Consider the following 12436-nt stretch of genomic DNA (forward strand, 5'->3'; position numbering starts at 1 on the left):
GGTGGAATAATCCAGTTTTCTGAAGTATTGAATATATTTCTGTTACTTATGCATAAGTGGCTATATTTTGTTGGCACTGTTCCTATACATGTCCCATTCCCCGTAAGCACTGGTAGTGTGAGGCCGGGTCTTCTCTGTCCCCAACTGCAAGCATCTGAGTTGTTCGCAGTGCTATAATTTCCTACTATTGCTACTGACTCGTAAAATGGAGGCTTTGTGGAATAGCACAGCCAACAAGCTTCTGTTTCATTGGGTTTAGTATGGTTTAAGGCCTTATAAGTGGTATTCATCATTACCCATAAGGGGTCATCTTTGAATGGGGTTTGAATTTTTGGGGGTTTTCTTGGAGTAGTCCCGGTTACAGTGACCACCTGAGTGGCCAGAGGATTAGTACCCTTATTTGTGGACCTCGGGGTAGTATTGGGCTTACTTGTGGGCCATACTGACTGGTTTGGCCCTAGTAGTGTTGGTGAGGCTTTGGGTTTTATTTTTAATCTTATCTGAATAACAGTTGCAAAGTAAGGCGGTCCCCGATACAGGTAAATTCCCCAATTTAGTCCCGTAATCCATCTCGTCTCCTTTTTTCCGTCCTCTAGGAATTTGATACGAATAAGGTTACAGGCACGGGTTTGCTTGGGACAGGGGCTGGCAAACTTCATGTCAATATAATGGGGTTTTACCTCCCATTTCCAGCTTCCATCATTGGTAGTGACACAACTCCAAGCCTTACAGTAGAGGGATTCGATTCCTCCACAGGTTTTTTTCATTGCTCCTGTTCTGAACCCGGGACATGCATAAAACCCACTAGATCTTATACGCTCTTTTTCATTTTCTGGGGTTCCGGTCCATGACGGATTAGGACGCTGGCGGCTTCCATTGGGGGGAAGTACCCCCATGGTTATGGCTACGTCCTCTAGGTTAAAATATAGATCAGGCCACCAGGCATTTAGGGGAGTATCGTCTGCTGTGGTAGTATTATAGACTTCCTGGGTTTCTAAATTAGAAACCTCCCAAGTTAAAGTATAGGGTATATGGGGGTTGCTCGCAATACTTATCAGTCCGTAGGAGGTGAGCAGGAGCACGCTAATGTGTGTTCCTCCGATCATTGTGGGTCAGGAGCTGCTGCAACAGTCTTGGTATGGGACACCCAGGCCTTTGGTCTCAGCCGGTTTTCGGGGTCCGGTTTTCGACGCAGAGTCAATTTTAAAGGATGGGTCTTACTCTGGTCAACTGTCCAGGCGGTGTTGGCTTCCGGCACGAAGTCTTCTCGAACCGCAAAGGGATCAGCTGGTCGGGCGTGGGCGTAATGGATCCAGGTGGCAATCCCGTCGACTTTGAGAGCAGTGGGTGTGGTTAGGATCACAATGTAGGGTCCCTTCCACCGTGGTTGGAGGGTCTCTTGCTTGTGTCTCCGCACGTATACCCAATCTCCGGGTCGGTAGTGATGCGGCTCAGGAGGGGGCCCGCTCTCATAAATGGCTCTCAATCTGGGCCAAACTTCCTGGTGTGTGTGCTGGAGTTCCCTCAGGGAAATAAGAAGTTTATGATCATCAAATTCAGTTAACACATTAGACTGTAGGTTGGGAATTATAGGGGGGGGCACTCCATACATGATTTCAAAGGGGGTTAATCCCAGTTTGTAAGGGGAGTTCCGCACCCTGAACAGAGCGTAGGGGAGTAAGACTACCCAGTTAGCGCCAGTCTCCATGGTCAATTTGGTTAGGGTCTCTTTTAGGGTTCTATTCATTCTTTCTACCTGTCCTGAGCTTTGGGGTCTATATGCACAATGTAGTTTCCAATCGGCCCCAATAAACTGCGCTATCCCTTGTATTACCTTTGAAACGAATGCTGGTCCGTTGTCTGATCCTATTAGGGTAGGGAATCCGTACCTGGGCATGATGTCTTCCAACATTTTCTTTGCTACTACCTGCGCAGTCTCATGCTTGGTGGGGAAGGCCTCTGTCCATCCTGAAAAGGTATCTATAAACACTAACAAATATTTGTATCCATATTTTCCAGGCTTTACCTCAGTGAAGTCTACTTCCCAATAGGCTCCCGGCCTGGTTCCGCGGGTTCTGGAGCCAGGGTTTTTCCCGTGGTTGGTGGCGTTAGTTAATTGGCAAGCTTTACAGCTAGTAACTATCTGTTCAATTTTTGTCCTAGAGTCTTTAATGGTGACCCTAGCATGTCTTATTAAGTCTTGCATTTTTCTTGTGCCCATATGAGTGGCTCGGTGCATCTTGGATAAGACTTTATTTCCCATTTCTTCTGGGAGGATTATGCTACAGTCTGCTGCTCTCCACCATCCATTAAGGCACTGAGTCATAGGCAATTTTTGGATCCAGCTTAGGTCTTCTTTAGTGTAGGTGGGACTTTCTGGTAAACTAGCTGAACCGGGGTCTGGTAGGGTGGTCATTAAAGCACAGTCCACCTGTAAGGCCACCTCTCGGGCCACCTGGTCAGCCAAATTATTTCCTCTGGCCACCAGTGTGACCGGTTTTTGGTGGCCTGGGCAATGTATGATGGCTAGTCGTTTAGGCAGCCAGAGTGCCTTTAAAAGAGCCAATATTTCTTCTTTGTTTTTGATAGTTTTCCCCTCTGCAGTTAACAGTCCCCTCTCTCTGTATATAGCTCCATGTATGTGGGCCGTAGCAAAAGCATATCTGCTATCGGTATACACGTTTAGTCTCTTGTCTTTTCCCAAAGTCAGTGCCTTGGTTAAGGCCACAAGTTCAGCCCGTTGGGCAGAGGTGCCAGCTGGCAAAGGTTCTGCCCAAACAGTCTCAGTTTCAGTTGTGACTGCTGCCCCCGCATACCTTTGACCCTGATGTACAAAGCTGCTGCCGTCAGTGAACCAGGTAACTTCGGCATCTGGTAGCGGGCGATCCTGTAAATCTTCCCGAACTCCATGAACCTGTGCCAATATCTCAGCGCAGTCATGAAGGGGGGTATCCAAGTCCGGGTCTGGTAACAGGGAGGCAGGGTTTAGTGTTCGGGGGGGAGCATAAATGATTCTGAGGGGATTTAATAATAGTCCCTGGTAGTGAACCAGTCGGGCGTTACTTATCCATCGGTCAGGAGGTTGCTTGAGGACTCCCTCGATGGCATGAGGAGTTGTAACATGTAACTCTTGTCCCATAGTTAATTTATCAGCATCCTTTACCATTAGAGCTGTAGCAGCGATCATACGGAGGCAAGAGGGCCAGCCAGCCGCTACTGGGTCCAGTCTTTTTGAAAGATAGGCAACGGGCCTGGGCCATGGGCCAAGGAGTTGCGTCAGCACTGCTTTGGCTACCCCTTTGTTTTCATCTACGAAGAGATGAAAGGGTTTGGAGACATCGGGGAGCCCTAAGGCTGGTGCCGACAACAGGGCGAGTTTAATTTGCTGGAAAGCCTGCTCAGTTTCCTCTGTCCATTCAAAGGGCACCTGTTCTCGGGTGACGAGGTAAAGAGGCTTAGCCATTTCGGCGAACCGAGGTATCCACAAGCGGCAGAACCCAGCCGATCCCAGGAATTCTCTTACCTGCCTTCGCGTTGTGGGTCGGGGGATGCGGAGGACGGTTTCCTTCCGTGCATCAGTGAGCCATCGTTGGCCTTCTCTTAACAGATACCCCAAGTAGGTTACCTCGGATCTGCAAATTTGGGCTTTCTTTGCTGAAGCCCGGTACCCCAGGGCACCAAGTGTCCGGAGGAGGTTTTTGGTGCTTTGCAAACAAGCTTCAGCAGTCTCAGCAGCGATTAAAAGATCGTCAACGTACTGCAAGAGAGTCACTTCGGGGTTTTGATTCCGGTACTCACCCAGATCCTCGTGAAGTGCCTCATCGAACAAGGTGGGTGAGTTTTTAAATCCTTGGGGGAGCCGGGTCCAGGTGAGTTGCCCATTTATGCCTCTCTCAGGGTCGGACCACTCGAAGGCGAAGAGCTCTTGGCTTTTGGGGGCCAGAGGCAGGCTGAAAAAAGCATCTTTTAAATCAAGGACAGTATACCATTGTCTTCCTGGGCTGAGGGCATTTAGGAGGGTATAGGGGTTGGGTACTGTTGGGTGTATGTCCATGACTCGGCAGTTAACTTCTCTCAGATCTTGTACCGGACGGTAGTCCGCACTGTTAGGTTTTCGTACAGGCAGCAGGGGGGTGTTCCAGGCTGAATGGCAGGGACGCAAGATGCCTAAGTCTAGGAGGCGACGGATATGTGGCGTGATGCCATTTCTGGCCTCCATTGACATCGGGTATTGTCGGACCCGAACTGGATCTGCCCCTGGTTTCAGCTCTATGAATAGAGCTGGGCGATGTTTAGCCAACCCCATACCCCCGGTTTCAGCCCATGCTTCTGGAAACTGCTGGAGCCAGGGCTCTATGTTTTGACTTTGTGAGGGTGGCCCCTGATGGAGTCGATATTCATCTTCTAATCTTAGAGTAAGTATGGTAATGGGTTGGTTGTGAGGGCCAGTCACTTGGGGGCCCCCTGGCGTAAAATGAATCTGGGCCCCCATTTTAGTGAGTAAGTCTCTTCCTAATAAGGGGCAGGGGCTGTCGGGGATGACTAGGAAGGAATGGGTGACCTTTCCATTTCCTAGGTCCACAGTCCTCTGGGTGGTCCAGGGATATTTTTTTATCCCGGTAGCCCCTTGGACCCAGGAAGATTTTTCAGAAATTTTTCCATGGGGTCTGATCAAGACCGAATGTTGTGCCCCTGTGTCGACTAGGAATTGAACTGGGTTCCCCTCCACTTGTAGCGTTACCCTAGGTTCGGGGAGGGGATCCGAACCCCGTCTCCCCTATTCTGCATCTTGAGTGAAGAGGGCGGGTGTGGTTTTTGGCTGCCACGGTTTTTGATCATGACGTGGCTTTTTCTTTTTAGGGCATTCTCGGGCCCAATGGCCTTTTTCTTTGCAATAGGCACATTGGTCCTTATCTAGGGACTTTTGTTTATCCAGGGGCTTTTGGACAACAGCGGCCAGGACTTTGGTCATTTCCTCGGTGGCTTTAAGTTGCCTGTCCTCTGGAGTCTCTCTATTATTATAGACACGTTGGGCAATGCGGAGTAAGTCCTGAATCTGTTTTCCCTCTAGGTCCTCTAGTTTCTGGAGTTTCTTTTTAATATCAGTGGCTGCCTGATTTACAAAGGCCATTACAACAGCAGCTTGATTTTCGGGGGCCTCAGGGTTCATGGGGGTATACTGTCTGAAGGTTTCCATTAATCTTTCTAAATAAGCAGCAGGGCTCTCTGTCTTACCTTGTATTACTGAATACACTTTTGCCAAATTAGTGGGCTTGCGTGCAGCAGCCCGGAGACCCGCCATTAGAGTCTGGCGATAAATGCGCAGCCGTCCCCTACCTTCTGCCGTGTTGTAGTCCCAGCCATCCTGTGGGGGTCGGGTCAAGGGAAAAGCTGCATTAATGAGATCAAGGTTAGCAGTGGGTTGGCCGTCATCTCCAGGAACCAGCTTTCTTGCTTCCAATTGAATTCTTTCTCGCTCCTCGGTGGTGAACAGGATTCGGAGGAGCTGCTGACAATCATCCCAGGTGGGTTGGTGGGTAAACATAACACTGTCTAAGAGACTTATTAAATCTTTAGGGTTGTCAGAAAATCGGGCATTCTGGGTTTTCCAGTTATATAGGTCACTGGTAGAGAAGGGCCAGTATTGAAGTCGGGGGTTCCCCGTACCATCGGGAGGCCCTATTTCCCGTAAGGGTAAAGCTACGGTGGAGTCAGGAAGGCGGAGTCCTGGCTCATGAGGGGCCCGCCTACGGGTGCGTCCAGCCGGCCTTTGGACTTCGCCCCCACTAGGCATGGGCGCGGGTTGAGCCTCCCTATTCTCTAGTTCTCCTATGGGCTGGGCTACGGGAGGCTCTGCCGGCGCAGCAGGGATAGGGGCAGCTTGCGGAATGAGAGGAGGAACCTGGTAAGGGGGAGGGTCAAGGGAAAGTAAGTCTTGGCTGTCGGGGAGAACAGGGGGTGCAGTTGGAGTTGGCGGCTTGGGTGGGTTGATAGGTTTAGCCGCTAGAATTTTGCATGGCCCTGTTGTTAAGAAAGAGGCCATCCAGGGAGGTGGGTTTTCTACTAAATCTTGCCACACCAGAATATAGGGAATCTGATCCGAGTGACCTTCTTTCCCTGGTAGGAAAATTATTGATTTTACTTTAAGGACCACGGGGAGGCAGAAGGTTCCCTCTGTAGGCCAATTGACCCCAAAGGTGGGCCATTCAGAGCGGCAATAGGTGATCAACTTCCTTTTGCGAATGTCTAGGCTTAAGTTGTGTCCCCTAGCTTTTACGTCCCTGAAGTTGGTGAGAAGGAGGGAGAGAGGGGTGCTCTGCGTTTGGCCCATGTTATGATTCTGAGGAAGAGGAGAAGAGAAGGGGGCGCGGGCAACACGGACGTGGGGGAAGGGGCGCCGCTGGCCAGGGGGCGGGAGGGAAAGCCGCAGGGAGCTGAGGAAGGAGGAGAGAGGAACAAAGGATGGAATAATTAATTCTGATCAGCCGAGAAAACACTTAATTCCAATAAAACATCCGACCCATGAAAGAAAAACAAGAACTAACAAGAATCTTTCGCAGCGGTTCCAACTTTCTGGTGCCATCTCGGCCAGCCCAACAGAGAGGGTTGTGGCTAGGACGGCGGTAATTACAAGGGCCCAGGGGTGACGATACATTTAGACTGACATAGAAGCACTCGCGTACTCGCCCGTCCGCGTCCCTCTCGGGAACTTAGGTGCCTCTTAGCATGGGCGGGCAGGTATAATCCCCCTGCTTGGATCAAAATAAATTTTGACCGCCTTAAGCCGTATGAGGATCACCGCGGAAGTCGGGTTAGAGCCCACTCGAATCCCGTAGCTTATGCCGTGGGACTACACATAGGGTAAGTCAGGCGCGTGCCCCTGACTCCCAACAATCATTCCAGTCAGTTTAACAGACAGACACACAGACACACATCACATCAAAATACGGGTAACAATTGGCATGCCTAGATGGTTTTTCTTTTAGACGCGTAGAGATATTTCTTAGCACTCTGGTAGTTCATAAAGAAAATGAAAGTATTTAGTTCGCAGGCGCGTTGGGCGTAAGCAGCCCACAGAAAAGAATCCTGATGGGCCAAAAAGGTCCCCCGATGGACCAAGAAGGTCCCCAGACGGGCCAAGAAGGCCCCAGACGGGCCAAGAAGGCCCCCAGATGGGCCAAGTAGGCCCCAGACGGGCCAAGAAGGCCCCCAGATGGGCCAAGAAGGCCCCAGACGGGCCAAGAAGGCCCCCAGATGGGCCAAGAAGGCCCCAGACGGGCCAAGAAGGCCCCCAGACGGGCCAAGAAGGCCCCCAGATGTCAGTGGACGTCTCCAACTGACCCCGGCTGGGTGCCCTATAGCGCGTCCGCCAGGGTCACACCAGCTTCCAGACAGAACCGGTTCTCCAGAGAAGAAACACAGATCAGAGAGAAAAGGAAGAACTTTAGAGCCGGCTTACTTACCGATCGGAATCAGATACGACCCGTTGACCAGAAGTCTGGTGGGCTCGGGGGGGATCTCGGTGGGACCTCCAAATGTAATGCCCAAAGTTCCGAAACCTCCCACAAAAGTCCACCAGAGTCGTAAGTCAAAGCCAAGCGGCAAGGGTCGTTTATTGCAGGTTCGAACCTGGTCCTCTGCGCACTCGTCGCCGGTGACGCAAGAGGCCACGATCAGGGTTGGTACAGCGTTTTTATAGACAGAGACAAATAGCACAGGGGAGGTTTCAAATTATGAGGGGCCTGATTAGTTGATTTTAAAGTAAGGACATTTGTTGTTCTCTGATTGGGCGTCCTTTGTCTGTCCTTTGGCGGGAAGGCTTTGTCCGTTACTTGTGGGAGGAAAAAAGGGGGAAGGGGGTAGGGTAGGTGGGGAATGTGCTAAGCAAGCAGGTTTACAGAAGCGAGAAATGCCGGTTAGTTTATGTATAATCACTCATTCCATTACATATCAGACTACATTTAGGAAGGTTTACAACCCATTCTACTACACAGCGGGTTACATTCAGGAAAGGCCTCACAATGCTCGTAGCAAACAGCAAGCAAAACAGACTTCTCAGCAATTGTATTTCTTATCAAAGATCCATAATAAGCAGAAAAGAGAACTTTAGCTTTAAACTAAGGCAGGGCTGTCATTTGGATTTAAAGCTGTTCTTTTCACTAGATGAATCTGGTTTCAGTGTAAGGGATGAAGTCCAGGAGGCCCAGGTTGTGGGTCAGACTCAGTGACGTGGGACTCAGGGATTTCTTGCTTAAAAACAAAGCAAGACTCTTGCTTTGACCATTAGTGGTTTCCAGTTTGTAATTTCACAAATGCTACTTGGGAGCTTGCCGTTGAAGCCTCCTGTTGACATGGCCCCGCCTCCACCACTTTCCTCCGAAGTGGTGAGAGCGGCTGCCCATGAATGATAAATACACATGTTCTGTGTGGCCTGCAAAGTTGGGTGGGTTTTGTTTTAAATATGGCTGACTTTATAGAGACGTGTGTGTGTGTGTGGCTGTGTGTGTTTTAAATCCATATTCCCAGTTTAAAAAAACGTGCAACTTATGATAAGGCAAGCACATTTGAACTTGTTTGCTAGCTGTGTGCTCCTGTGTGTTTAACCTCTCTGAGCTTTAACATTCTCATCCATGAAATGGGATAGTGCTATCTCATCAAATGGCAGTAAGGCTTAGTTGGGAGTCGTCTTTTTAGAAAGACTCCTTGGCCCATAGCTTTGCTAAATACATGTTAATTTGTTCCTCTTCCAATTCATGGGAAATAAGTCTGCTTACCTCTCTTTATGGAAGCATTTGACTTCAGCATTTTCGATACGGAGAAGACATATATATATACCACATTTGTAATTCAGGATACATTTAAGAAAAGAATCTATATAATCACTTTAAAAAACTAATATATAATTAGGATAGTTTAATCCTTCTCCACATTTTATGGTGATTAAAGACATTGTTTCAGACTTTCACACATAACATTTAAACATATAAAATGTAGACAAACACCATTATTTTATATTTTGAAGTTTATGATTTAAGAGGTCAGTCAAATTACTACTACCTTTACATTTAATAGGCGATTCGAGGGATAGCTAATGTGCTTACAGCACCAAAAAAGTGGGTGTATGTAGGCCTTCTAAACCCCGGAGCCCCCCATTACTTTGTTGCACAATCCATCCCCATGGGCATGTAGAGAGCGGCTATTATGCCCAAGTCTGACATTTTTTTCTGCCTGCATTTGCATTCCTGGCCAACTATTATTTCTTGTAAAGCTATTTTTCATCCTTAATGCAGTGGAAAATGGGCATTAAAAAAAAGAGATATTATTTCTAAATAAAAGAAGATACGGAAGGAATCTGTTGGAGGATGAAGAAGCATCCATTTGCAGAGAGTACCACAGAAATTAAGTGATGGAGCTCTGGATTTCAGTAGTTCCGTCAAGTGCGTAAGCCTGGGGATGAGTCAGAAAACCCAGGTGCCATTTGTTGGTCTTCCTCTTAGACACTGGACAGCCCTCTTGTGCGTTCATCTTTCCCTTCTACTCACACCGCCCAGCCCAAGAACTGAAGGGAAAATTCCCTGGGATAGCGAATGGAAACGTGTTTAGAAATTAAGAGCATAATTGTAAAAATACGTAGAATCGTAATGGAGAGCTTCGCTGTAAGTCGAATTTGAGAAGCTTACCGGTTTTGAGGGTAGCTTTGGGACACTGACAGATCTTTATGAAAGTCCCAAACTCAACACCCGATTGCCCTATCCCTGAGATTTTGAGTTGCTCCAAAGACTGGCTTTCTTCTCTATAAAATGGAAATCAATTGGCTTCCTCCGAATTAGAACCAGATGATAAAATACTTGTCCAACGCTTAGCCCTGTGTCTGGCACCGAATGAGCCTTTAATAAACAATAGTGAGAGTAACAAAATGAAGATAACAGCATAGCGCAGTCCAAATGCCAACCGAACAAAATAGATGAGCAGGAAGTTCCATCGTTTGGTTTTTAAAAAACCGGCACACCTGGGTATTGTGGAAAAAAGAGTGTAATTTCTACACATGCAAACCAGTGGGCGTCTTGGTTGACTTTTCATTTAACGCATTAGACAAGTTGTATTTATTGTTTGTCAGATGATACATTAGCACCTGGCGAATTTGGTGACGAACACGAGATAGGTTTGTGTGTTATGTGTGTGTGTCAACCAGTGTTTGCCAAAGACAAGAAAAAAAAGGACCTGAAAGGTGAAAAGCACATCCTAACCATGTTTTTCCATATAAAGTCAAAATAATGGTTCCATGAGGCTGTCGCTCTTTTGTGGTTCTTAAAGATTATGTGGTATCAGAAGGCATCACAGGTTTTCGCTGAACACGTAAGTTCTCTGGGCTTCTTCCATGGCTCTCATAACCAATCTGGCAGGATGGTGATGAGGCATTAAACAAGATATTGTACTTGAAAGGAATGGGAAGGCGGTAGTTTTTCTCAGCTGAATGAATATTAACACAAGCCCCAGCATAGCAAGTACATCATAGGTGCACAGTAACTAAGTGTATTTGGCACCTGGTTCCCCGGAGAGGTCACTGAGAAGTTGCTGGAACAGGGAAATGAACACATAACCTTAATGAATTGCCAAGTGCACCAACAGACTTGGATTAAGACACCTCCTGATCCAGGGGGCATCTGGGTGGCTCCGTTGGTTAAGCGTCCGACTTCCGCTCAGGTCACGATCTCGCGGTTCGTGCGTTCGAGTCCTGTTGTCGGGCTCTGTGCTGACAGCTCGGAGCCTGGAGCCTGCCTCGGATTCTGTGTCTCCTTCTCTCTCTGTGCCTCCCCGCTTGCACTCTGTCTGTTTCTCTCTCTCTCTTTCAAAACTATATAAACATTAAAAATAATAAAAATAAATAAACGTTAAAACAGATGACTCCTAATCCAGTTTGAAAAGGATAAAGTTTCTGGGACAAGTGTCCCATGAATCCTGAATGAGGAGAAATACTCAGCCAGGTGCTTGTGCAGAAGAGCGTGAGCAATGGGATAGGGGTGTGGAAAACCCCACAAAGGGGTGAAACTGGGAGGGAGGTGTTTTAGTGAGAAGGAGCCGTGGAAGGTGGGATAAGAGAGGGGAACCGGAGTTGTTTCCTTTAAGCACGGGAGAAAGAAACTTGCTCAGTGGACAGAGGCCTAGGTCCCTGGTGAACAAGCCATATTGTCCATACTGCACAATCATCAGGCAGTCGAATATGGTGCCTCCACTTGAAGGATTCCTAAATGAATTTCAAGAACTAATGTCAGGGAAGCAAATACATGGTAACTCCACGTGATCAGTGCACTGGGATCCCCTCTGTTGGTGGAATCACAGATTTTTGCCTTTCCTCGTGGCCTTGTCTTCACCTCTAGACCCTGGATTTGGGTAGGATCCCTGTAAGGCCATAGGCATTTCAGAAGTAAGACTAGGGCAAACTTGCCCCCTCCAGATCCTACTCCTCTTGTAACCATCTACTCGGTGCCACATTACATCTCTGCTCCTAAAAGATATAAAACAGATGAAGAAAGGGCAGTCGTGAAAAGAAATTTCACCACTTCCCGGAACCATTGGTCAGTGAGGAAGCCAAGCGGGGGGGAAAACATAGGCCAAATTCCTTTGGAGAAGGGGCATCCGTTGACTGTAGTGATACAGATGAACACAGCAAGCAGACTTGCCTTGTTCCCTGTCCTCTATTCTCTCATTCTAGACAGACCAATGAGCTGCCATGTACGGGTTAACTTGAGCCCAAGTTATAGGATGAATGGGGAGTTGGAGTGGCGATTCATGGAGCTCAGGAGAAGAAAGTCCTGGCACAGCCCCACATGCCTCGTGCCGACCCTGTTCTTAGTTCCCCTGCTTAGGTGTAAAGCTCCCTCCTTGAACTTCAGTTTTGTTTAGATTCCCCCATGATGGAGCCCCACCCTCCTTCTACATTTGCTTCTCCCATTTGTCTAATTCTGGAGCCAACTATTTTTTTTTTTTCTGGTCAACTATCCCAGTCCCTGGTTTCTAACTGAAGAGCTCTAGGCTTATGTCTGATATCCCACTATCGGTATCTTGAAATGCTGTTGATATTGATATTTTCCCCAAACATTCATCTCTTCTTAGATACCCAAAGTTTATGTTCTCACCATCTTATTAGACTCTCACTTGTTCCCCTGTCCATGCATTCCTTCCTTCCTTCACAGATGTGCTCTTGTTCACCATGTGCTACCTGTCAAGACAGCAGGTGCAAAGGAGGCATGGTCTCTGGCCCTGTGGCCTTCACAGCAGAGCGCAGGACATCGAGACATCCACAAATAAACAGAACACATGGATTAGTTATACGGAAGTTTGAATAGTAAATATTTAACAACTTTCCAAGGGAAGAATGAGGAAGACATTGCCAAAGATGGGTCTGCATAATAAACCACCATAAAGCCTACAAGAG

The 12436-nt window shown here is 47.9% G+C and overlaps 1 protein-coding gene across 1 annotated transcript; it reads right to left on the reverse strand.

Annotated features, from left to right (window-relative positions):
• Nucleotides 1-1102: 1102 nt before the first annotated feature.
• On the reverse strand, nt 1103-6346 carry LOC115512811. Its single transcript, XM_030314196.1, is given in 2 exon segments — nt 1103-4975; nt 5480-6346. Coding segments are annotated over 2 exon segments (4725 nt in total). The 5' UTR covers nt 6332-6346.
• Nucleotides 6347-12436: the final 6090 nt, after the last annotated feature.

This window comes from Lynx canadensis, chromosome B1 (assembly GCF_007474595.2).
Source record: "Lynx canadensis isolate LIC74 chromosome B1, mLynCan4.pri.v2, whole genome shotgun sequence".
NCBI lineage: Eukaryota > Metazoa > Chordata > Mammalia > Carnivora > Felidae > Lynx > Lynx canadensis.